This window comes from Vombatus ursinus, unplaced genomic scaffold (assembly GCF_900497805.2).
Source record: "Vombatus ursinus unplaced genomic scaffold, bare-nosed wombat genome assembly UNPS02014941.1, whole genome shotgun sequence".
Taxonomy (NCBI): domain Eukaryota; kingdom Metazoa; phylum Chordata; class Mammalia; order Diprotodontia; family Vombatidae; genus Vombatus; species Vombatus ursinus.
Window position 1 is genome coordinate 4,583,830 of NW_020954719.1, and position 27,825 is coordinate 4,611,654.

The 27,825-nt window shown below is 39.0% G+C and overlaps 1 protein-coding gene across 1 annotated transcript in view; it reads right to left on the bottom strand.

Moving 5' to 3' along the window:
• MRPS35 (mitochondrial ribosomal protein S35) overlaps window positions 1-24,986 on the bottom strand; it is a 40,540-nt gene extending 15,554 nt beyond the window's left edge. The window contains exons 1-6 of the mRNA XM_027844312.1: window positions 24,966-24,986; window positions 19,187-19,406; window positions 10,491-10,540; window positions 9,122-9,289; window positions 6,907-6,967; window positions 4,950-5,089 (exon numbers count right to left, since the gene is read on the bottom strand). Coding sequence (XP_027700113.1) covers window positions 4,950-5,089; window positions 6,907-6,967; window positions 9,122-9,289; window positions 10,491-10,540; window positions 19,187-19,406; window positions 24,966-24,986 — 660 coding nt within the window. The remainder of the gene's footprint in view (window positions 1-4,949; window positions 5,090-6,906; window positions 6,968-9,121; window positions 9,290-10,490; window positions 10,541-19,186; window positions 19,407-24,965) is intronic.
• Between the last annotated feature and the right edge of the window lie 2,839 nt (window positions 24,987-27,825).

Sequence of the window (27,825 nt, forward strand, 5' to 3'; positions counted from 1 at the left end):
GCAGGATTCTGGTATAATCCCACGAAGCAAACCAGCTTCATTGTAACAGACGAGACCAGACTCTTATGTCCGATGGCCTCTTTGTTGCTGGCTACCTCTCTTCTCACCACAAATGTCTCTTTCTGATGCAGGACCATCTCTCTCCGCTCTGCTACAGGAAGGAGCAACCTCATGCTCTCTGGATGGAGCAGCATTAAAGCTCTTCTAATACCCTTCTCTATCTCCAACCTGAAAATCTTCATGCCCAGAGTAAAGATTTTCATATCCACCATGACAGTTAATCATAGCCAAAATAATCACAATAATCCTCATATCCATAATAACCTGAAGGATATCCCTTCATCCCCTACCTCCCTAGCATTCATTGACTTCCTGATGAAGGGGGCATGTGAGGTGAACTACAACAGCAGAAATTATCATACAATGTTTTTCAGCTGCTTGCATCTGGGCTTTGCATTCTTACCTTTTTCGATTTGGATTAGCAAAAACAATTTCAGCATTTTCTCCGCTCTATGTTTTTGCTTTCATTGCCTTCACATTTGTTTCATTTGTTTCCTTGTCTTTATAGTACCATCTCACTCACCTAACTGAATGAATGCATAATCTTTTAGTTGCTTCACTCATTCCAATTTCCCAAACTGATAAAATGTTTTTCCGTCTTCTTGGCAGAGATGTATACAAACAGCACATTCACCTTTTAGGAAATGGCTCAAGCCCATCCAGACTGTGCCCCCATCTGCCCCTCATTCACCAATGTCTTTGTCTGAGCAGCAATTCTGTGACCTTCACACTCATGGTTCTTTTTTCCTGTCATCCAGCTGGTTGGCACAAAGTGACATCTCTAAGGCCCCTCTGTAATTTGCTAAATCCTTCAAGAATAGACCCAATAAGAAGTCCACTATTGATGACTGAAATGCAAATGCTAATGCTCTCCAAAGCAAATTTAATGAATATTATATGGTTTAACAGCCTCCTGAGCTGCTCTGCACAGAAAGCTACAAAAGCAAATACTCTATTTAGACCAGTCAGAGGATCCATCATTAAGTACAGACCCTAAAGAGGCACAGCTTTTTCCAATAATGGAACAAGTTCATCTCCAAACACGTATGGGCCAATGAAAGGCTGCTGTCCAGAACACAATGAATCTAGAGGGGGTCCCCCATACTTCCTCTGTCCAGTGGTCACATCAATTGTGTAAACCAGTCTTTCCAAGACTGCCTTAATTTTTACCACATCTAATCCATGGATAGAATCAGCCATTTTGGGTCCCTGTTGCTCTCTCTACCTATGTGTCATGACTCCACATAAAAAGGTATTTTTGTTTTGAACGTCGCTGAGAGATATGAGAGCAGTCTTTAAATTGCTGAAGTGGTGCCAATGCATATTCTTCACAAAATTCTTTTAAAACTTCACCTAGATCATTGTGAGCAACTAAACCTACAACATAAATTTCATCTAGTTTTTTGGTGTTTGTTTTTTTTTTAAGCAACTTTCTGTAGTAAAACAGCATCAAATAATGTTTGGAAATGCTCAGAATGAGTAAATATAGAAGAAGTATTCATAGGTTCTTTAGTATGATTCTCCTTAACATGTTTAGTAGCCATGTTTCCAGACACATCCCCATTGGGATTGCCACCACTAAACTTGTCTGAAAAGATTAGGTTTTGGGAATTGCAAGCTTGCTACTTCCTATATCCAGTACAAATGGAGTTGTTGACATAACTCTGAAATGCTAAATCTTATGAACTTTTCCCAATCCTTATCCCTCTCAAACTCTTTGCAGGACCTGATCCTGGGGACCACCTGCTCTCCTGAACGCTCTCTCATTTCTTGAGTTTTCATAATGTATTCTCTTGAGTCTTCTCCTACCTGTCAGACCGCTCCTTTTCAGGTTCCTTTGATAGTTTATTCTCCATATTATGTCCCTCAACTGTAAGTGTTCCCCTGGGATCTTTTCTCAATCTTCTTCAATTCTCTCTCTAATTTGGTCACCTCATTAATTCTGAGGGCTTTACTTTTTATCTCTATGAAAATGATTCTGAAACCTCTAAGTTTCTCCTAAGCTCTAATAATACATCTCCAACTGCCTACTGAACATTTCAAACCGGCTATTCCAGAGACATTTTAAACTCAACATGTCCAAAATGGAGTTCATCTTCTCCAATCATTTTTCCTATATTCTTTATTACATCTGATTCATTAATATTATTATTGATATCTTGTTGTTTTGAGGCTAGGTCTCCCCATCTTGCCCAGGCTGCAGCTGCCACTTATGGATTGATCTCCCTGCTGATTAGCACAGAGACTTCAACTTGCTCAATTTCCAACCAGGGCTGGCCTGTCCTTCCTTAAGCAGCCAAGTGGTGTCGCTGTTCCTGGGAGCACAATGACAGCAGACTTAATATGAATACTTAGTGCAGAGTTTAGCCCTGCTACAGCTCAGAACCCTCAAGCTCAAGTAATCCACCTCCTTCCTCCTCCCCAAGAGCAGGGATTGTCATGGATCATGAAGAGTCATGCACCCCCATGCCTAAAGATATCTTTCGTTTTTATATCACCCAGAAAATCCCTCCCCATCCAAGAAAATCATTCCTTTTTAACAAAGAATAAAAAAAGAGGAAAAATTTTTTTGGCATAACAAATCCATATAACAACCATGTCCAGTATTATATACAGAGTCTGTAAAACAATCTAGATTATACTACACAAGTCATTAAAATATACCTTTTGCCCTAGGAATAGCTTTACTAGGCATAAACCCACATGGAAGTCAAAGACCGAAATAAAAGCCTTATGTATGCAAAAATATTTGTAGCAACACTTTTTGTGGTAGCAAAGAACTAGAAACAAAGTGGGTGGCCACTGACTGAAGAATGGCTGGACATATTGTAGTATATGAGTGAAACTGGTCATTTACTGTGCCAAAAGAAATGACAAAATATGAAAAATTCATAGAAACTTGGGAAAATTTGTATGAATTAAAGAAAAGAGAAGTCAAAACACTAAAACAATTTACCCAATGACCACAATAATGTAAAGTAAAACAACACTAGAAAGACATCAGATACATTTTGCTTTTCTATCACCTTCATTTCAATGTGCCTCTCCCCTTCCACTTAGGAAGCAATTCTTTGTATCAGAGAGTTTTTAAAAAGGAGAGAGAAGCAGGTCAGCAAAACCAATCAACCAATCAACTGAGTCTAATAGTACATATAATATTCAATACCCACAGGTTCCCCCACCTCCGTAAAAAAGGGAAGGAAATGTATTTTTTCAACTCTTTTCCAAGGACAACCTTCTTGGTTATTATGATTACAAAGCTTTCATTTTTTTTGTTCTTTCCATTAACACTGATGTATCCATGTTATGTACCTATTCAATCAGTTAACAAGATTTTTCCATTCTGCCTCCACAACACATCTCATGTTTGTCTCTTCCTCTCTATTCACAGAGCCACCATTCTAATTCAGGCCCTAATCACCTCTCACTTGGATTATTGCAACAGCCTCCCAACTGGTCTCCCTCCCTCAAGTTTCTCTCCTCCCCAATCCTTTCTCACCATAGACAATAAAATTATTTTTCTAAAGCCCGGGTCTGACCATGTCACTCCAATAGGCAATAAACTCTAATGACTCGCTACTGCTTCTGGGATCAGATATGTTTCTCTAGCTGGTTTTTAAAATCCCTTCACAGCCTGTCCTCAACATACCTTTCCAACTTTATTGTATATTATTATTCCAGTCAAATTGGGTCCTCTGTATGTTCCTTACATACAGTATATGTCTTCTGGTTCTATATTCTCCATGTTTGGAGTCTACTCTCTGAACCTCTCATTTCTTCAGAACTCGGCTCAAACGTTGCCTTCCACATAAAGTCTTTCCTGATCCCTTCAGATACTAGTGTCTTCTATTCCAAAATTATAGGCATTTATTTTGTATACATTTGGCAGTTAATAATATATGTACATGTTGCTTCCATCCCCCATCCTATCTCTCTAACCCCTAAATTCAAGTCCCTGAATGCCCTTGAGTATAGGGGCTATTTCATTTTTGTCTTTGCATCTCTACAGCCTACTACAATGCTGAGAACACAGCAGGTATTTAATAAATGCTTGCTTACTGAATGACTACTTACTTCCCTGCACTGGTTCACATAAGTCTTCCCATGGTTCTCTGAATTCTTCATATTCATCCTTTCTTATACCATAGTAATATTGCTTCCCCTTCATTTACTACAAGCAACACTTTATTCAGCTATTCCTCACCTAACTGGCATCCCTTTGTTCCCAGTCCTTTCTTACCACAAGTACTGTTATAAATATTTTGGTGCATATGGGGCCTTTCTTTGGAGGTCTTTGACCTCCCCGACAATATATGTCTAGCAGTGAGATCTCTGAGTATGAGTATTTTAGACACTTTTTTTTAAAAAGCTACTTTTCTTATTTTTAAAAAATAATTTGAAATTGCCATCCAGAAAATTTTATCTAGATGTAAGGAAAGCATCTGACTTCTTTCTTGTGGAAAAGATGCAGCAATGTGAACTAGACAACAATATGGTGAGGTAGATTTGGAACTAGTTCAATTACCAAAAAAAGAAAAAAATTGGACATTAATAGGTAAATGTCAACTAGGAGAGAAGTCTCTATTGAAATATCCCAGTGATTTGTGAGTAGCCCTTACTCTTTAACATTTTTACCAATGATTTGTACAAAGGCTGATACACACACAAAAATACACACATTTCAAATGACACAAAACCGAGAGGGATAGTTAATACGACGGACAATAGAATCAGAATTCTAAACAATCTTAAAAGGTTAGAATGTTGGGTTGACTGTAATAAGAGGAAATTTAATTGGGATAAATATAATCTCACACTTAGGTTAAAAAAATCAACTTTACAAGCATAAGATAGGTAGGGGGTGTACTTTTTTTTAAAAGTTCTCTTACCTTTAATGTTACAACTCTTGCTTTGGGATTATAAAGAGATGGTCCTGCTGAAACATAACTAGCTGTCTCAATTTCGATGGGAAAATGCTTCTCACATTTCTCATCACTGTCCAGTGCACTCGGCCAATCAGTGCAGAAATCTGGGAATTTTAAAGTAAGTTTATTTCAAATATGATTATATAGAGAATATGGAGTCCCCACCAGACTCTGATAGCCTTAGTTTACCAAACTGCAAAAATAATAGTAACTTGCTTTATAAAATACTTTCACATATATTATCTTATTTGATACTCAGATTAACCTTGTCATCAAATGAGATAATGAATTGCTTTGCAAATCTTAAAGTACTACAAAAATGTGAACAATGATGATGATAATGATGATGAGCCAAAGCAGTCGATGTTATCCCCATTTAATGATGAAGAAAATGAAGCTTAGAAAGCTTCAGTAACTTACTCAAAATCACACAGGTTGTTAATGGCAGAGGTCTGACTAGTACCCAGGTCTCTAGGCTCATAGTTCCACATTCTTTCAGCTAAAGAACTTCTCTTCCTGAGCTCTCACCCTCTGTTCATGGCCTTTCTTTATTTTCTCTTCATTCCTAGTCTTACTCTTCCTTTTCTCCCTACCACCCAGTCAATTGCAATCTAATACACAGTCAATTCAAGGACACAACTAATATTTTACAAGACTGTGAGGATATTTTGGGATAAAAACTAATTATAGTGAAAGCAGCATACAAGTATTATTTTACGTTGCTTAGTTAACTTGGCAGAGGTTTAAAGCATAAAGAGCCTCTTCCAGGCACCTCCCTGTAATCATTTCCTTACCTCTCAAAGTTGAAATTCTAGCTACAGGCCAAATCTTCCCTTCAGAACAGGTGGAACTTTGGAAAGAGTATGTTTATTCTCTGTTCTTTTTTTGTGCTATTTTCTGGGTATGTTTGGCCTAGGGCCTAAACTATTGATTATAGCCAATGAGAAGTTAGAATCCAATAGTGAAAGCCTACCCCAGACCGAGGTGGGAACAGAAACACTAGGATTACCTTGCCTCTCTGAAGTTCTGTTTTGTTCTTCTGTCTTTACTCTTTAGGCTCTTCTAACGGGTGGTTCCCTCTAGTCATTCCACTTTGTTATCACCTCAACCTACATTTTTTTACCATCCTTGAATTCATTTTTTCTGAAAAGCCATTCACAAATTTGCCCCTGGGTATAACCAGTCTACTAACTAAACCTGGAGGTCCTCGTCCCTTTGGAAGGTTCAACATATTTCATTCTTGTGGTTTTACTTTATTGCTCTTTGACAACTATTTCTTCAATTTGTACTATATTAAATTTTATTTAGTAATGCTACTTTCTAAATATTTTATTTTGCCTTTTTACATATGGATTTTCTATATCAACTAAACTGTTAGTAGCCTTAAGGTAGCATCATGATTTCTAATTCTTTTTACTCCTCAGAGGGTCTAGAACATAACACTATAGTAAATAGTGGCTAATAATAATAACAATAATAATTAGCATTTACTTAGTGCTTTAAAGTTTGTAGAGTGCTTTACATATTTAAATATTTAATTGATCCTCACAACAACCCTATGAGGTAGGTGCTATTATTATCCCCATTTTATAGATGAGGAAGCTATGGTTGAGAGAGATTAAGTGACTTGTCCAGGGTCATACAGTCAGCTAAGTGTCTGAAGCAGGATTTGAATTCAAGTCTTCCTGGCTCCAAGTCCCATACACTACCCTATTGTGCCATCTAGAGCTCAGCCAATAAATTCTCTAAATACAACTAAAGGACTGCTAAGAAGCATGGGAGAAATAATATCAAATCAAAAGAAAAGAAGAAGTTTAACAAAAATGAAGAAAAGCTAGAAGGTTTTTACAATGTGTTAGTTATTTTTTTTGCACTGTTTACACAAACATTAAGGTGACTGTTTTCTTAAATTATCACTTACCTTTAAGAGCCTCACAGTGCTTTTTAATTGCTACAGGAGTCAAATGCAAGAAATTGGGGATCTGAAATGAATTCACATTCAAGAAAATAAATTAATAAAATATCTTTAAAAGACTTTAAAAAAAGATTTGTGGAAACTAAGGCATACACCTCAATGAACTTTCTGATAAACAACCACATCTACTACTTTTCTCCTTCAGGTTGCTCTCAATCTCTGCCATTTGGGTTAGGTTATTCAACCAGTTCAGAATATACCTAATACTCCCAATCCAGCCCACAAGGTTATGGAAGGAGCCTTTATCAAATGCTTTGCTGAAATTCAGTTATGCTCTATCTACAGCATTTTTATAACTGACCCGTCTGGAAATCCTGGCAAAAAAAAAGGAAAGATGGTAAGTCCAGGGTAGCCTTTTTTGCTTTCTTTTGTGCAGAAATTACTCTATTAGATCAAACCATCAATAAGCATTCTGAAGCATTTAGAAGACACTGTGTGATACAGAGCTCTTTTGTGACCACTGACTGACTTCTTCACAATGACAATACTCCAGCACATGAAGCCCTTTCTATGGAGCCATTTTTAACCAAAAAACCCATCTGACTCAACAGACACAGCCCCAAATTGTTTTTGTTTATTTATAAATTTCAAAGCAATTCTCAAACATCATAAGTTTGTCACCTAAGAGTACTTGAAAGAACGCCCCTCTGATGACAATTCAAAAAGAAATGTCTGAAAATTCTTCTCAGCAATGGCAGTTTCACTTGAATAAAGCATATGGCCTCCCAAGGTGACAAACTGCATGACAGATATGACAGATAAATCCTGGTATGTTGTTTTAAAAATAAAAACCTTGTTAAATTGCAGTCACACCTGTTTTCACTACATATACTGTTAACTGTTGTTATATCCACCTGGTCCCTTACTTCAAGCTAATTTCCTATGTATTTCTATTCATAGGGACTGGAAATAGGGACTGGACTTGTGATTTCATTGATTTGGGGAACTCCCAGATGAGGCAACTCCCTCAACCAATGCAAGTCAGCAGCTTCTCTTCAGCTCAAGAGTCTTAGAGAATTTTTTAAAGCATTGAGAGGTGCAGGTGTTTACTCAGTCACACAGTCAATGTGTCAGAGGCAAGTCTTGAACTCTGGTCTTCTGGACTCTGAGGTCAGCTTTCTATCTACTAGGCCATGTTCCTTCTCATTATTCATACTCTCCAATACGCATACACATGCAAAAAATCTTATCAAGCTCTCCTGTCATCAGAAGCATTTATAATTTCTTAGCTCTCACATAATTTCCTTAGATAGCTTCAAACATTCCCTCTCAAAGTCAATCCAAAATTTTCTAGAACAACAATTACCATTAATTTTTCTCCACAGCTCATTTCCAGCATTCTCCTTCAGCCAACTTTTTTCTAAGAGCCAAAAAGAATCTCATTTAATAATACTAACAATAACCCACATTTGCATAATGCATTAAGTTTTGTCACTATAATCCTGTAAGGTATATAGTACAAGTATTATTATACCCATTTTATAAATGAGGACACATGCTATGAGAGGTGAGATGACTTACTCAAGGTCACATAGGTAGGAACTATCTAAAGTGGGTTTCAATTCTAGCATTCTCAATGCCAAGTGCATGCTCTATGCTACGCCAGTTTAGTGGATATATAATATTTATAAGAAGAAATGGTCACCAATATAAACCACCTTAGTAGCTCTATTTTCTTTACAAAAATAAAAAAACCCTACAGCTCAAATACCATTAAACAGATAAAGGATTTGTCCATATATTATAGTTTTCTATTTATCAAATTATTAGTATGGTACGTCACACTGTTTCAGAGATGAAGAAGTTGGGGCTCACTTGTCTCATCAATACTCTACTGTCTTCCTAGAGGGTGAGAAAAAAGAGAACTATGTGGACCAAGAATAGAATTTTCATATTCTCTCTGACAAAACTTCTTCTGCATACTTTACCTTCCTAGTCCCATGGCTAATGCAATAGAGATAAGTAGTCTACACAGCAGCTCCATTTAGTGAACTGAGATTCCTTTGGCCCTGCCTCCCTGGTATAATTAAGAATGTACTGAATTTATTACATGGAAACATATTAAAATTAAATGTATGTATATCATACCTTAGCTAAGTTACTAAATGCAAGTGAAAATCCCTTTCTTTTTTTTAACTAATAAAACTGAAACTCATTTTACCTTCACAAGTTCTAGATTTCCTTCCTTGGCCATGGGCACTCCTTTTTCCACTGGATAGCCCATTCGAATAGGAAGAGGCACAGCTGAGGGTTTAAATGGTGCTGCAGCAGGGTAAACACTCATCCAGTCCTGATCAACTGCCATCTTTGTTGACCTAGGATTTGGAACCTAAAGAATAAACATAAGTATTTAAATAGGAATGTTTAATGTTTAATGTTCATGTTTAATTTTTTCTTTTACCTTTGACCCAGCAATAGCACTTTGAGGGCTGTATCCCAAAGACATCATAAAAATGGGAAAAGGACCCACATGTACAAAAATATTTATAGCAGCTCTTTTGTGGTGGCAAAGAATTGGAAATTGAGAGGATGCCCATCAACTGGGGAATGGCTGAACAAGTTGTGGTATATGAATGTAATGGAATATTATTGTGCTATAAGAAATGATGAGCAGGCAGACTTCGGAAAAACCTGGAAAGACTTGTATGAACTGATGCTGAGTGAAGTGAGCAGAACCAGGAGAACATTGTAGACAGTAATAGCCACATTGTGTGATGACTAACTTTGATAGACTTAGCCCTTTTCAGCAATGCAAAGATCTAAGACATCTCCAAAAGTCTCATGATGGAAAATGCTATCCAGATCCAAAGAAAGAACTATGGAGTTTGAATGCAGATCAAACATACTATTTGCTATTTTGTTTCTTCTGTTTTATTTTGTTTCCTCTTTCTTGCAGTTCCTTCTATTGGTTCTAATTCTTCCTTACAATATGACTAATGTGAAAATATGTTTAATAGAAATGTGTATGTATAGCCTATATCAGACTGTGTGCTATCTTGAGGAAGAGGGGGAAAGGAGGAGGAGAAAAATTTAAAACTCAAAAGCTTATGGAAGTGATTGTTGATAAATCAAAATAAATTAATAAAAAAATTAATTTTTTTTCTTTTAAAAAAGTAAAAAAAAAAGCAGCAACAAAGTAAAGTAAAATATTTGCAATGGGGAGAAGTAACTTGGGTTTTAGTTTCAGGAATTTTGTGAAATAAGAGGTACCATTTATCCCTTTTAAAATCAACATACCAGAATTTATCCATCCCACTGAGGAAGAATATTTCACTAAAGTATCATTCCCCCTGTCTCCTCAAACCCGAAGAAGACGGCTTCACCTTCACTTCCTTCCCAAAAATTATTCCTCTCCATTCATTAATTCACATTATGAAAACACATTTTACAATTGGGCTTATAGTTTCCTTTATTTGAGGCAAAGAGGGCAATCCTTGAAGTAACTAGATTATCAACATATATATAAACATTTAGATTTCCCAAAATTATTCCTTAAAAATTTATTGGTAAACATTACCTTTATTGCTTACCTGTTTTCTGTGTTTTTCATTTTTTGATGTTTTATTGCTTTCTGTTTTAACTACAAGGCAAAATAAAGAGTTTTAAAAATTCATTTCTTAACGTAGCTTAACTTTAACTACAAACTCATAATGGTAACTCAAAGTTACTTAATATTTAAAATTCAAGGACAATAGAGAACAGCAAAGATGGAGAAGTCAAAGGATGCAATGCAGGCAACTCCTCTCTAAACTACCACAACAAAGACTTTAAAAAGAGCATCAAGCCAAGATATGATTGTGAAATCCAAGGAAAAGATCAAGAGTCATTTTTCTGGCTGAGATCAGCACAGAGAGATAGACAGAGATCTGAGAGCAGTGGGAATGATCTAGCGAGGAAGAGGCCTGGCAGAGCTTGCCAGCACCAACACTGAATTGGAACCTATGACTATATGCCAGGGTAAGAAGCAGTCCTCAAATCCAACTAGGTTAAGTCTATTGGGGACAGGAACAGATGCCAACTGGCAGCTCTGCGGTTTGTACCCCAGAGATGGGTGACAGATCCAACTGAATAGGCAATCTACACCCATAAGTGGAAGGTCTGAGAGTGGGCAGTGGGTAAGGAAAAGGAAAAGAAGAAAGCAGAGTTATGTGATTTTGACCTCAGGGCATGTCAAATTAATCAAATTACTAGCATCAAAAATGAAAAATAATTCACAACAAATGAAGACTCAAGGAAATCATTAGAAACTATTGTACCTAACACTATGCCTTTAAAACCAAAACTGTGAGCTGCGAACCTAGAATTCTCAGTACTCTCAGCACATTTCCAAAAGCTGACTTGCGAGGTTCATTTAGAGCACTGCGGTACTAACGGTATTGTCACTCAACTCAATGAAGATCCGTAGGCGTAAAGGCAGCAGACGGGCAGGAGAAGCTGCCATGAGTAAGTTGCTGATATGGTAAGACTTGTATCTTCCTGTGCTAGGTAAACTGTACAGTTTGTCTGCCAGCAATACATTAATGTGCTTTCTGATTACGGGTAAATACAAAAACTATTCTGTGGGTTGTAAGCTGAAAGTGATTGTGTTTGCTGAACAGCATGGAAACAGTGCTGGGGAAAGATAGTAAAAACTGTCTTCTCACTGAAAAGTGGGTGAAAAGTGGGTATGAGACTGGTGGAAGCTAAAAGAAAAGTAATACCAGTCGAAATTTTTTTTAAAGCTTTTTAAAGCTTCACATAATGGTTGCACCCCACTTTTTTTTGCAAAAGATTTGCCATAAAATCTGCAATGATTACATGGTGAAATACAGTAAGACAAGAAAAAGAAATCAAGCAAATAAGCATGGGCAAAGAGGAAACAAAATTGTTGTTTTTTGAAGATATGATTAAAGAATACTAGACAGTCAACTAAAAATTAATTCAAGTAATTGGGAACCTCAGCAAAGTTTCAGGATATAACATAAATCTACATAAACCATCAGCATTTTTGTATTTTACCAACAGCAGAAAGATAAAATGAGAAATCTCATTTAAAATAACTACAGAATGCATAAAATACCTGATAGTCTATTTACCAAGATACACACAGGAATTTTATGATTACAACTACAAAATGTATAGAAATGAAGACAACCTAAATAATTAGGGAAATAGCAATTGATCAGAGTATAGATAAGCCAAGATAATGACAATGTTACCTAAATTAATTCAGTATCATGCCAATATAACTACCAAAGAACTGTTTTATAGAAAGAGAAAAAAAATTAACAAAATAGATCTGAAGGAACAAAAGGTCTAAAGAGAAATAATGAAAAGCTGTGGAAGGAAGGGAGCTTACTAGTAGCATGTATCAAACTACAAAACAAAATATCAACATTACTGCTGAAGAAATGGAGAGGTCATTGAGTGGAATAGATTAGGTAATATAACCTATGGAAGCAAAGAACAGTAGTAATAACGGACAAATCTAAAAACCCCAAATACCAAGGTGGAAAATTACTATTTGGCAAAAACCACAGGGAAAACTGGAAAGCATTCTGGCAAAAACTAGGTGTAGACCAACATTTCACACCATATACCAAAATGAGTTTTAAATGGATACATGACTTAGACATAAAGGTTGACATCATAACAAAATTGAGAAGCAAAGAATAAATTACCTTTCAGATCTATAGATAGGGGAACAACAAGAAATAGAAGGGAAATGGTTGATTTTAATTATATAAAATGGAAACACTTTTGCACAAAAAACCCAATGCAGCTAAAATTAGAAAGGAAACAGGTTACTGAGGAAAGAAATTTTTGCGGCAAGTTTTTATGAGAAGGGGTTCATTTCCAAGATGTATAAGGTATTGATTCAGATCTTTAAGAATAAAATCACTCCCCAATTAGTAAGATGGTCAAAGGATATGAATAGATTGTTTTCCAAGGAAGAAATCCAAGCTATCAATATCTACATGAAAAAAATGTTACAAATCACTAATAGAGAAATGCAAATTAAAGCAACCCCGAGGTTCTACTTACCACCCATCAGACTAGCAAAGCTGACAAAAAGGGAAAATGACAAATGTCGAAGGGGCTGTGGTTAAACAAGCAAACTGATAAATTGTTCACGGAGCCATGAAATGATCCAGACATTCTAGAAAGTAATTTGGAATTGTTATTCCGCAAAAGTTACTAAACTAAAAATATTTCTAGCACTACTTTTGTGTGGATAAAGAATTGGAAACTAAAGGAATTGCCATCAATTACAGAATGGCTGAACAAATTATGGTGTGCTATGGTCCACGGAGTCACAAAAGGTCAGACACAATCTAATGAACAACAATGAACAAATTATGGCATATGAATGTATTAGAATACTATTGTGCTTTAAGAATGGAATGAAGTACATATTAACTGTTTCCTGTGTGCAAAGCACTGGGGATACAAAGAGAAATATAGAAAGTTCCTACTCTCAAGAAATTCACTTTTTAATGGGGAGACAATACATATAGGTTTCAGCTGCAAATCAGATAGGAACGCCTCGTGGTCCTTAGGGTGCAGTTGCAAAGTAGATGTTAATGGCTCTTCTTTAACATTATTTCCATGGAAAACAGCATATGAATTTCTGATGTTGAACCATTTGACAAGTCACAGAGCCTTGAGAAAGGCAGCACCTCTTCCTACAGCCCTCTTCACCCACTAACGAAGGACTTTGGCGACAAGTACTTTCTTTTTTGGATTTTCAGTAGATGTAGCTGTAGCATTTGCAGTTATTGTATAAGATTTGCTTCTCAGGTTGATGTCTGGGTGTACTGGGCTGGAAATATTACTATTTTCTTCAGCTCAGGGTCCTGGAATGTCTCCATTCACGTCCAAGGTGGTGGCAGTGGCCTGACTTGCCTGGAACATGCTGCCACCTGTTTCTCCCTCAGAGTGCCTTGGTTGGCAACTGGTAAGGATGGTTTCCTCCTCTTCCATAAGAGTTGCTTCCCTCAATGATGGCTATGAAGTCTGAACATGAAGCAGGTGGTCTGGGGGGTACTGCTACTCCTAGCTCTCCTGTGCTCATGTTAGTTGCTCTGAAGCTGATGGTGATGGTAGGGATGAGAAAGGCAGACCCTTTTTCCATAATAATTTCTTCCTTTGATGATAGCTGTGGGGGCAAAGTTGGAAATAGGTCTGGTGGTTTGGGGGGCACTAATATTCCCAAGACTCCAGAGTTCAGATTCCTGGACCATCTCTACCAGAGTCTGAGGGAAAATGGTAGTCATGGTGGTTTGACAACTCTAGCATGTTACTTCTCTTCAGGCGCCCTGCTTCTTCAGGTAGGCTGGCTTGCCTAATCTGAGAGCAGAAGTTGGTTAGCAAGTTGGTGAAGATGGCTGTAGGAAGAGGTGCTGCCTTTCTCAAGGCTCTGTGACAATTTGCCTGTTGATGGCAACCGGTCAGCAATTGTTGCTGGTGGTAATGACAAATGTGGGCCCCCTTCTTCTGCACAATGTTTTCTCCCCTTAATGGTGGACGTGAAAGTTAGGCTGGAAGCAGGTCTAGCAATCTGAGGGACAATGCTATTCCCAAGGCTTCTGGGTTTAGAGTCTGGTGCTATCCTTCAGTATCAGAGGGGAGATGGTGGTCAGGACGGTGTGCCCTAATCTCTCTCCTAGGGAAAGAAACTGGGGAAGATGTATATAAACTATAAAAGAGTAAAGTGAGCAAAACCAGGAGAAAAATTTATACTATAACAACATTTAAAAACAAACAAGTGATCAGTGTAATAACCAACCAGGATTCTAGAAGACTGAAGATGAAACATGCTACCAACCACCTGACACAGAGGTGATGGAATCAGGGTACAGAATGAGGCATATGTTTTTTGGACATGGCTATTACTGACGTTTGTTTTGTTTGACTACGCATATCTGTTACAAGAGTCTTGTTTTTTTTTTTTTCTTTTTCTTCCAAAGGGGAGGGAAGCTGGAGGAAGGGAAAAGTTTTTTATTAATTATCTCTTTAGGAGCAATAGTTAAAATTCATTAAATCTAGTGAGAGAAAAGTCAAAAGGAGGTAGGAAATTTTCTGATATTCATACAGAATCATACATTTAGAACTGGAAGGGATAATAGAAGTCATCTCTTCTAACCTCCACTCTCATTTGGTGGATGAGAAAACTGAGGCCCAGAGAGGTACAGAAGTAGTGTCAGTGGATTCATACCCTAAGCCCTGACACCAAATCCAGTGATCTTTTAGTAATTACCTGAATCATAATTATACTACACTACAGGAGTAGTTAGGGTAAAGTAGAAAGAATGGACTCGTATGGTAAGTGCAATATTCTAACCCTTCCTCCATGTAAGCTACTTCCTTAAAAACCTGTCATTTGAAACCTGATTGGTTTAGGAAACTAAAGGTTCAAGCTGTTACCAAGATGACTTCCTGGTCACCCTGGTCACAAAACAGTCAAAAAGAACTCCAGGGTGCTCTGATGTTTGTCTGATAAACAATGAGAAATTCAGGCACAGGAACCTCACTTAGGTGAATGAACTCAAGAAGTCCTCAAGGCCTGTCCTGGTTGAATATCCTTCTCCTGCTCTGGCTAGGTACATTTCCTTTTGTTAACTGTTGAATGACCTATGATTATCTTATTTTAATCCAATATCCAACCTAGATTACCAAAGGATTGGCCTGAGTCAGGGTCAGCCCAGAACTGTAGGATCAGTACAGAATGATCTTACTGAAGTAGAAGATGAGCAGTGCAGAAGGTCAGCCCAGAAGTTTATGCTTCTGGTGGTGTTTTTGGTAATGCCTCTAGAGATGGTAGCAGTTTAATAAGAAGTGTCCTCGCCCCATCCCTGGGAGAATGAAAAGTAAACTGCCTATGGCCATTCAACAAGCAGAGTCTGATGTAAATGTGCTAAGAATGATAACTTGAAGATAACTGAATAAGTCTTTTAGGCTCACCAGTTGTGTAGGCCTACCAGCCTAGTAATTTAAGCCTCCTCCAAGTTCTACTATGGGATCTCCTCAGAAATCATTTTACCTACAAAGCAGCCAGGAGGGACTGGATTTTTTTGGAATGAAAGGGATTTTCAATCCCTTAGAATAAAGATATTCTAATTAGAAAAATAGAAAAGGAATAGAAAATAGAAAAGGCAAATGCAGGAGAAGTGCCTAAGGACCTAATGACTTTGAAATCCTAATGGTTATCACCTAAATTCTCAGTGGGGAGACTATGGAAAGAAGGCCCCTTCCAACTTTAAAGGAGAGAATATTTGTGAATGGGCAAAGAACTGCTTGGTTTTGAATGGCTTTTCTAGAAATGAACTGCAGCTAAACAAACAGTCCTCAATCTTATAACAGTAAATAGACGGTCACCATATTGAGTAGTGGCATGTGGGACCCAAACACTAAAAGAATGCAAACTGAGGCAGATCTCTAGAACTTTGGAGTTGTCTAATAACTGTATTAAAAGAAGAAACTGAGTTTGTTTTGTTTGGTAATTGAGAAGTTTGTTCAGTCATGTCAGACTCTTTGTGACCCCATTTGGGGTTTTCTCAACAAAGATACTGGAGTGGTTTGCCATTTCCTTCTCCAGTTCATTTTATAGATGAGGAAATTGAGGCAAACAGGGTTAAGTGACTTGCCCAGGGTCACACAGCTAATAAGTGTCTGAAGCCAGATTTGAACTCAGGTAGACGAGTCTTCATCATTTCAGGCCCAGTACTACATCCACTGTGCTACCTAGCTGCCCAGCCCAGTGGCAGAATTTTGCCAAGTGGACTTTTTTGTGATTCTTTGGTATAAGTCACTTGGGGAGGCCCTTGAAAGGACAATGTTTAATTCTCCCCAGGAGCCTAGAGTCACTTCTGGAATTAGGGAAATGGACAAGTGTTGGCTTTAATTTGCATTTATCTATTTATTAGTGATTTATACCATTTTTTCATATGGTGATTGATAGCTTAGATTTATTCCTTAGAAAACAAACTCTTGGGGCAGCTAGGTGGCACAGTGGATAGAACATCAGCCCTGGAGTTGGGAGGACCTGAGTTCAAATGTGGACTCCGACACATGACACTCATTAGCTGTGTGACTCTGAGCAAGTCACTTAATCCCAATCACCTCACCAAAAAGAAAAAGAAAACAACCTCTTCATATTCTTTGACCATTTATCAATTGAAGAATGGCTTTACGCTTATAGATTTGAATCGGTTCCTTATTTATCCATAACACTGGGAGGACTCCCTGCATTGAACTTATGAAAGCACTGAGACATGAGTTACACGTGATAGATAGTCAAGGATAGTGTACAATCTGCATCCTTTAAAGAAACATCCACATCAATTAAATTGCAAATTCATGTACTTTAGTACCTAACTCCAAAAGAGTACTTTACATAGAGGCTGCTAAACACATTTTGACTGAAAAAAAAAAAATCAAATTCTGCCAGACCTATTTTCTAAAATTCAGGTTAAATACCTGTTTATATACATGAACAAAAAGCAATAAAAACGTATGGCAGACAATTTGCCAGTTCCCATATTCAATTTACCCTAATCCTAGTTCACCTCACTTTGTAGATGAAGGGCTGTCATTTGCAAGGGATATTAATCTTGTTCTTATTTGGCATCCAAGGATTTGGAAAAATGGGAAGTTGCAGAGAAAAGGCAAGTTTCAGGGCGACTGGCCTCCTGGCTATTCCATGAACAAGACACTCATCTCTTGCCTCTTCCCATTTTCCGCTCACTGTTCTCTCTGCCTGAAATGCTCTAACTACTGACCTCCCTTTCTTCCTTTAAGTCCCAACTAAAATCCAATATTTTACTGGAAGCCTTCCCCATCTCGTTTTAATTCTAGTGTCTTCCCTCTATTAATTATTTCCAATTTTCCTGCATAAAGCTTGTTTTGAACATATTTGTTTGTATATCGTCTCCCCCATTAGATTCTAAATTCCTTGAGGGCTGGGTCTGTCTTTTGCCTTTTTAAATATCCTCAGTGCTTCAGCAGTGTCTGGCACATAGCAGATGCTTAATAAATGATGACAAAGGGTAATAAATGAATGATTTCAACTGCCATGTAAGAATGCATTTCAATTGGTTAAGTAAAAGTGGAACAGGCTGTCTCCAGAAATCACAGGACCAAAGATTTAGAGCAGGAAAGGACCTCAGGGGCCATTTAGTGCAATTCATAGGTCTTCTTTCAAGTCAAAGCTTAAATCCTGAGGAGGATGGGAGTTAAATCCCAAAGGAAAAACCCTGGAATTTCCCACACCGCCAAGACTCTGACGGTTTGACTGAAGCTATAATCCCATCAACTGGCCTTTGACTGTGGCTACACCCAATCTCCCAATTCTATTACCCTTAACCTAGCCTAGTCCTCCCTATGGCCCCCAACCATTTCCCACACTTAATCCTAGCTAGGCTCCATTGTCTAGGTCCCAGGAGTTCGGTTCACCCCAGTTTACGGGCCACTCCCATCCAGATCTCCTTAGGCCCCTCCTCCCGTCACCCCAAACTACTTGGCTACTCCTAGATCCCTCCCACAGGCTTTCTGTATATAAGGTCCGTCTTGTCTCCATTAAGATGCTCTGATTCCTAAAATCTAGCCACTGCTCAGATTTGCACAATCTAACCCATAGCCCATAGATGCTCAGATTCCTTCAGAGTCTGGCTAATATGGCCAATCTTCAATAAACCTTGTTTTTAGCTGAAAGAAGGCTTGGGTGGAATTTTTTCGGGCAGGGCTCCAGTGTCGTGATCTTGGGATTCCAGAACCCCTAACCTCCAGACCTCATCAATCCCACTTTTTACAAGGAAGCCTTTCACAGTCCTCCTTAATTTTGGTGCCTTCCTTCTGCGAACGTCTCCAATTTGTCCTGTATATACCTCGTCTGTACGGGGTTGTTTGCATGTTGTATATCCCATTTGATTGTAAGCTTCTTCAGGGCAGGGGCTGTCTTTTGCCTTTCTTTATATCCCCAGGGCTTAGCACAGTGCCTGACGCATAGTTGCTGCTTAGTAAACGCTACCTGACTGACACACTGTCGCTCACGCTTCCGAGCCACAGCTCCCGGGTTTTGGAACCCGGTTCAGTCCTCCAGCTACGCCGCGGGGGGCCCCGGTCAAGCTCTAGAACTTCCCACCCGATCCCCTTCGGCCCCACGCCAGCCTAGGAGAGGGAGCGCCGACCTGGGGGTGATGAGAGTCAAAGTCTGGAAGGGGACGGGGATGGGGAGGGTTGAACTCACGCGTGTTCGGAACATTCGGGTCACTGACCGGAGACAAAACCGTAGCGAAAGTGCGCAAAGTCCAGGGCCGGGGCCGCATACCATGCCAGAGAGGGAACACGGGCGCCGCCATAGTTCCCTTCCAATGCCGGGGACGGCAAGCCGCGAAGGACATACGTAGTGACAAAGCGAAAGGGGGCGGAGATTGCTGCTGTCTGTCTCCGTTTCCTGATGCAGAATCCTAGACCTGCCTGTGGAAACGCTGGGAGAAGAGGGTATGAAAGGAGTCAAACCTGAGTGCTAGCATGATCGTCCTCATCTTCATCATCAACCACATTTATATAACGCCTTAATATGTACAAAACGCTTGGGTAACAAAAAGTTGGGGGACGTAGTTGCGAGTAATGCAAGTTTTATCCCCTTTTTAAGGTGGAGGACGCTGGAACTCGAGACGTTGTGACTTGTCTATTTGTCTAAAAGTTAGTGTGCTGGAGCTCCTTTGGAATGCAAGTCTCCTGATTCTGATTCTTTGCGATATAAGTGTGTGTATATGTATATTGGTATAACAAAGGGCATTAATTCTGGAGTCAGAGAAAAGGAGGGAGGGAGAGAGAGAGAGAAACAGTGGGGGAAGGGAGGAAGAGAAGAAGGGGAGGGAGAGAGGAGAAACAGGAGGAGAGAAAAGAAGGGAGAAGGAGAGAAAGGAAAGGGAAGAGAAGAGGAGCAGTGAGAGGAACAGAGGGAGGGGGAGAGAAGAAGGGAGGGAGAGAGAGAGAGAGGAGGAGAGAGGGAGAGAAAAAAGAGAGGAAGGGGGACAGAGACAGAAGGGAACAGAAAGAAGAGAGGAGAGAGAAGGGTATTGAACATGGCTGGAGAGAGGAGAGGAAAGGCAAAGTGCTGGTGCTGAGTATAGCAAAAACAAAATAAGGGATAAAGAATAAGAAGAGGAAAATAGAGATCAAAGATTTTGAGAAATTGGATTTAAAATTGTTAAAAAAAATTAAAAGTAGAGAGTTATTAGCCAAAAAAAGTATGAGACAGCATCAAAAGTTAGAACATTTCATAGCATGATAAATCTAGGGCTAGAAGGGGCCTCTGAGGTCCTCTAGTTAAACTTTGTCATTTTACTGATGAAAAAACTTGGGCTATTTAAGTTAAACGGCTCACTCACGGTCTCGGAAGCAGTAAGCATCAAAAGCAAGATTTGAATGCAGATACTCTGACTCCAGAACTCTTTATGCTATACCATTGCTGTATATGCTGTTATTGTTCTGTCCTTTCAGTGGCATTCAACTCTTTGTGACTCTCTTTGGGGTTTTCTTGGAAAAGACACTGGAATGGTTTGTCTTTTCTTTTTCCAGCTCATTTTACAGATGAAGAAACTGAGGCAAACAGGATTAAGTGACTTGCCCAGGGTCACTTAGCTAAGAAGTGTCTGAGACCAGATTTTAATTCAGAAAAATGTCTTCCTGACTCCAGGTCTGGTGTTCTATCCACTGAACCACCTAGCTGCCCTGTTACTAACTGCCTACTTAATGTGCCTGTTACTGGGGAAACAAATACAAAAAATAATATAAAATGAAATGATTAGTCCCAACTCTAAAGGTACTTAGATTCTATGATTCTTTAGATAAAAGCACCATCTCCTTTTATGAAACTTCTGGTTTTCTATACTGAAATCAAATTCTTCAGTGTGTTTTCATAGGTTATTTCAGGAGAGGACAAACACTGGAAGGGTCAGTCAAGCTAGAAAGGTTTCCTGGTGACAAGCAATTTTGAGGTCTATACTAGACAAGCACCTACAGGCTTATTTGTTAGGAGATTGTTCTCTAGGTGTTGAGAGGACACCTTTAGTCATGGCAACCTATGGAAGAAGGAAAAGAATGCTCTCAGTCCTGTGCTTCTGCTTAAGCGATGGTGGTAATGTTGACATTGTTATTAAACTGTTGACACTCTAAGTGTGAAATCCTTGTCCAATGACTAATGAATAAGTTCATATACACTAGAGGAAAGGAAAAAAATCAGGCCCTGCCCTCAAGGAGCACACATCCCAACAGAATGGACAACATACAAATAACTGCATACATATAAATAATTTGTATACAGAGTAAATGAAAGGTAATCCCAGGGAAGACACTAGCAATGAGGGAAGAGGGAGGAGGGCCTGGGAAAAGTTTTTTGCAGAAGTGGGATCTGAGCTGACTCTTGAAGGAAGGTAGAAGATGGAGGTGAGGAGGGAGAGCTTTCCAGGCATGAGGGTCAGCCAATAAAAAAGACTCAAAATCCTGAGATGGAGCGTTGTACCTAAGGAATGGCAAATAGACTTGTGTAGCTGGATTATAAAGTATGTGGAGGAAAGTAAAGTGTAAAAAGATTGAAGAGGTAGGAAGGGAGGTTATGAAAGATTATGAAACGTTTCAAATTTTAGAAAATTTTCTATTTGATCCTTAAGGTAATAGGAAGCCACTGGAGTGACTTTGTGACCCAGGGCTAGTCACTTAATTATTGAATGGGAAGGTGGTAGGGATGGTCTGTCCTGTGATTTAGGAAAACCACTTTGGCAGCTGAGTGGAGGAAAGACTGGAATGGGGAAAGATTTGAGGCAGGGATAACATCCGGAGGCTATATCAGAGCAGAAAATTATGAGAGCCTGCACCAGGATGGCAGTTATGTGAGTGGAGAATTAGGGACATATGTAAGAGATGTGAAACTGGAAATTTTAAGACTTTGCAAAAAAAAAAATCAATATCTAAGGACAGTGAGAAGTCAAAGATGACAGTAAGGTTTCAAGCCTAAGTGACTAGGAGGATGGGTTATTACTGAGGGAATTAATTTTTTATACTATATCTTATATTTGATTTTATACTATAACAATGCTGTTAAATCTGAAGCCTCTTCTCTCAGGTTTGAGTAGAGAAGCTTATGTGTGCTAAAGTCCAAACTTCTGCCACTCTCTCTTATGTCAGATACCAAGGATACAATACTGCCAGTTAAAGAAAAATTCTGTTTTCTATACACACATAAAACATTGTCTCAGCATGTCCTGCATGGTTTGTGAGATGTTCCTGAGAAGCTAGAGCAACCTAACCTTGTCCTATCTTTAACAATTAAGGGAGTCTTATTGAATTCCCCAGTTGCTAGTAAGTCTTCCTATATCAGGGACCAGCTCTGGACCTGCAAATTTATAAAGGCATTCCTTAGAGATAATGAGAGGTAGTTCTCATGACATATGGGAGGTACGCCCACTTTCTTTGATGCAACCAGTAATGATCTTTCATCTCTGTGATGCTGACCAAAGAACAGATGATTTCTATTCTTTGTTCTATGCTTACAAAAATGTATTATACCCTCAATTCGAGGTCTCTTGGCCAGAGGCAAGGCCATTTGACCCATTCTTTATTATCAAGTCACATGCCCCTCATAATAAACAATGTCTTACTTGGAGATTTGCCTTAGTTTCAAACTTGATCAATTTCAAACAAGACATTACTCTATTGCCCTGGATAGTAATAGGGAAGTTAAAAAAGAGGAGAGGGGTGTTGAGATAATAAGTTCAGTTTTTGGATATATAGTTTAATATGTTTACAGGACATTCAATTTAAGATGCCCAAAGGGCAGTTAGTGATAACGGACTAGAGCTCAGGAGAAAGACTAGGGCTGGATATACAAATTTAGGAATTATCTTCATAGAAATGATCATTGAAACCAACAGAGATCAGCAAGCAAGATAGTAAGAGGGAGAAGAAAAGAGGGCCCAGGACAGAGCTTTGGGGAACATGTGGAGTGAAGGAGTGACAAATCAAGGATAGACTCCATGGTTGCAAATTTAAGTGACTGCAAGGATGGTATTGCCCTTGTCAGCAACAAGGAAGTTCAGATGAGGGGTGGGTTTGGTAGGAAAGATAATGAGTTCTATTTTCAACATGTTGGGTTTGAGATGCCTATAAAGCATAGTTTAAAATATGTGATTGGAAGTTGGTAATGTGGGACTGGAACCGAAAAGAGAGACTAGGGCTGGGAATATCCATCCATCCATCTATCCATGTGCATATACACATGTATTTCTAGCCTGATACATATATATGTATGTTAAGTGATTTGCATAAGGATAAAAATTAATGATATCATTTAATGGAAAACTTGGTTCATCTTGCCTTACAAGATGAGCATAATTACCACTATAAAATAATTGTAGAAGAAAAAGTATATGAAGAGCTTGACAAGATCCTCACAATTAGGCCAATATAAACATTGATACCTAGTGAATTCAGTGCAAAGTAGAACTGACACATGGGATAACCACCCAGGAACACCAGACTCACTGAGCCACTGCTAATTCTCATGCTTTTCCTCTCAACATGCAGCATTCTTCAAAAATTATAATGGGCTCACATATAATTCTAGTTTTGAGGTTTCAGCATAAATGCATGAAGCATTTAAGTGCTTACTATGTGGAAAACATTGTACTAAGGGTTAGAGATAAAAAAAAAAATAGACAGTTCCTGTTTCAAAGGAGCTCATTTTCCAGGGAGGTGGTGGTTGTTGGTTATCCTTCGTTGTCTAAGAGGACCATGACGTGATGAAGATGATGCCATGACATGCAAGTGAATTGGATTTAAGTGAGGGAGGGCTGGGCAAAGTCACCAACCTCACTCTCTCCTCTGAGCCTTCTGGGTCCAATGGCAAGATATAGATCAGGACTGGAAATAGCCCGGGATGCAATGGGAAACCGTGGTCTTTTTAAGCTAAGGTCTTTCCCAGGTCTCAGTTTGACTGAGGCAACACCCATTCAGTGATTAAAGCTAGGTAAGAAATGAGGCAGCAAATGGTCTCAATTACGTAGTAAAAATATATATATATATGTATGTATATATATATATATATATATACACACACACATACACACACACACACACACACATATATGTTCTGATCATTTCGGGACAGGAAGACCCTGAGGGTTTCTGACCAAAACAGAAACAATCGCTATTTACATTCATTCTGAACCAATCATGGCCCAAACAGTGATCAAATGTGGCTTGGCCTGGGATCTATAGTTGGTCAATCAATGAAAGCCAGAGTGATTTGGGCTTAAGGCAAGAAAAAAATCTCGCCCATAAACCCCAAGATATCTTGCTAGGTTTCAGCAATCACAATTTACATTCCTTTGGGCAGAGTGTCTGCAGGTAAGGGTATGATACCCTCTGTGGACAGAGGAAAGAGAAAGCTAGAAGGAAGGAAGGAAGAAAAAAAAAAGAAAGAAGGAAGGAAGTTCTAGTTCTAATGGGGCAGCTTCTACTCCTACTCACAGAGGTTGTTGGTTGTCTTTCGTTCTTGAAGAGGACCCATAACATCAAGGGAGGTGATGCCAAGACATGCAGGTGAACTGGATTTAAGTGAGGAAGGGCTTTGCAAAGTCACCAGCCTCACTTTCTCCTCTGGAGCCATCTGGTTCCAGTGGCAAGATATAGATCAGGAGATGGCCCTCAATGAGGGAGACAACACATATGAAAGGTTCCAGCTGGAATCAGATGGAGAGATCCCATGATCCTTAGGGTATAGTGGCAATGTAGGCATTAATGCTTCTTCTTTAATGATATTTCACCTGATGAAGTGATATCAGTTTTAATGTTGAATCATTTGACATTACCAGTCAGTCAATACACATTTATTAAGCTCCTTCTTTATGCCTGGCCAAAGGACTTTGTTGGCAAGCACTTTCTTTTGTGGGTTTTCAACAGCCATGGCTATAGCTCCTAGAGGAATAGTTTCTAGCTGCATCTCCCAAGTGGTGGCTTACCAAGATGATGGCTGAGGGCATCTGACTGAAAGCATTATTATTCCCAAGATCCTTCGCTCCTGTGCTGTTTCCATCAGGATCTGAGGACAGATAGTAGTCAAGATGGTAGTGGTGGTTTGATGTGCAGGGCATTTAGTGCCTTCCGTGTCTCCCTAAGGATCGCTTGTTGTTCCATGTGGGCTGACTTGCCCGCCCTAGGTATGGGGATGGTTGAACTTCTGACCACCAGAGTCACTTCCCCAGATGATGGTCATGAAAGCTGGGCTGGAAGCAGAACTGATGGTCTGGGAGATACTTCAACCCTTAGGGCTCCTGCATCCATGGTACTATTGGTGGAGTTGGACCGCAGCTACCCTTGGTGACAGTGAGGAGGATGGGCCCCCCTCCACAAAGATTTTTCCCCTCAATCATGGACCTGTCCCTATGGCCTGGAGGATACTACTATTCCTAGGCTCTTGGGCTCAGGGCCCTGGACTTTCTCCACCAAGGTCTGAGGTGAAATGGTGGTTAAGGTGACAGTGGTGGTTTTGATTTATCTAGCACATGAGGTCTCCTGTCTCTCCCTCAGACTTTCCTAATGGTTCTCTCCTATATAGCATACTCTGCCATTACGCCTTAACACCTTTTCAGTTGCTTGCAATGAGTGGTCTCTTGCCTGTGCATCAGTATTCCCCACTCCACTTTATCCTGATCTTGCTTCTTTTCTAGTTGGCAGTTAGCTTTATGAGAATGTTCATTAGACCTTCATGGTTATCTTCAGAGGGGCAGCCTGCTAACCTGATGCTCCTTTTGAACCTCTTCTCAGAGATATCTATTTATACCATCTCTTACCAGCCCAAATTGGCTTTCTGTTTGGTAGTGTTTATTTATGTAGAAAGAGAGCAGTTATTTTGGCACCAGCAAGAATGTAAGACACTCCCTACCCCCACCCTGGTTGGCTAAGTAAAGCTCCCAAGGCGCATTGCACATAGACCCTGTGGATATTGAAAGGAATATATTCATCCCAAGATTATAAAGATCTCACAGAATGCAGCTCATTAAGAATAAAAAGGGGTCAAATATAGAATTAACCAAAGCCTAAACGCTTCTGTTGGTTGTGGATATAATATACAAAAAAAACCTAAAAGCCAGAAGAGGAAAAGTAACTGCAATTAGATGAGAGGCCAGCAGATGGGAGCAGAGGACCAAGAAATAACCCTTTCTTTCTGAGTCAGGCTATTCCACTACTTTTTGATTTTGTAACCAGTGCTAAAGAGATACTTTGAAGTTGAAAAGTACTATTCATCTTTCATTCCTAACTTTTACCATTATTCTCTTGAGATGCTAGAGTTTTTCTTCCTCCATTTTGCTGTGCAAGTTAATGAAATGTTTTCTGCTTTAAACTAATGAGTTTCCCGGTTGATTCAAGCAATCTACTGTTAAAGGGTAATATCTTATATCAAAGTAATGTGGTTTGGGGAGGACAGTACTCTGAATCTCAACTCTTTTGGAGAAAGTTAATTTCTTTCTTTGAGGTCCATTTTTCTGGGCATCTACAAACTGATTCAGAGCAAAGCACCCCTCCTAGCTATCTTCCAGTTCTTACTGACTCATTATTTCTTTTCCCTAAGCCTTAATTATCAGCTGTACAGAGAGGTGTGTTCTAGATTGGCAGTTGGGATGGATGGGGGTGGAAGAGGGAGGAAACCTATTACTTCATTTCAACAAATATTTGCTTGTTTCTTGAGAGCAGTGTGGGGACTGCTGCTGGAAAGGTGTGGGAGTCTCCAGTTTAAATCTTGCCTTTGACATTTGCTGTATGATCCCTGGGCTAGTTGCTTTGCCTCTGAACCATTGTTTCCTCATGTGCAAAATTAAGATATCTCCTTTGCTGTATTGTCAAGATCAAGTAAGATAATGTCTTTAGAAAACCTTTAAGCTCCATATAAAGAACTATTATTTTTCTCTACATCATTACTGCTTATGCTTTTTTTTTTTTTTTTTTTTTTTACTGTGATTTCATTGATATAGGAGTTCCTGGTGAGGAAATTCCTCTGCTAAAGCAGATGAGCACCTCTTCTTCCACTTAGAGGTTTTAGAGGGTTGTTAGAGGTTCTTGAGAGGTAAGGTGACTTGCCCAAGGTCATATAGTAAGAGACTTGAACGCAAGTACTCCAAGCTCGAGCCAAACTCTATTCACTGCAACACTACGTCTCCTATTATATAAAACACAGTGATAAATCTAATTTTGTTACCAGAGGACAAAAATAATGGCTATATTTGTGAATAAATACACTTGTAGTGACAACAGTGTATACAGGAATTCAGAGGAGACATGACTAATCTTTCTGAATTTATCTGGAGATGAAGGAATTGAATTAAATACTGAAGTTCCTTTACAGTTTTAGTATTCTATACTTTTAAAAGCAGTGAAATATAATGGAAAGAACATCAGACTAGTAAAGCAGTGTAATATAATAGAAAGAACACTGGCTAGGGGAGTCAGTAGATCCTAGTTCCAGACCTGATTCTACCACTAACTGGCTACCTACCTGATGAGAAATTCTGGCTTAGGTTTGTTGCCACCACTGTGCTCAGAAAAACACTGCCCCTGTCTCTATTTTGAACTTCCAGACATTGTTGCTGGAAGCTTGGTCACTCCATGCTGCTATAGTCTGAAAAAAAAAACTGAACAAATCAGTTTCAATTTTGACCACTGGTTCTCTGACCTTCCAGATGCAGACAACCTTATCTTTCCCTTCTGCTAATTTGTGTCCAGACGTGTATACCTTTATTTTCCCTTCCTTTTTGTAAAATTCTGTTGTATCCATCCTGCTTATGTATTCACATTTTATATAATATTAATGAAACTGATGCTGTG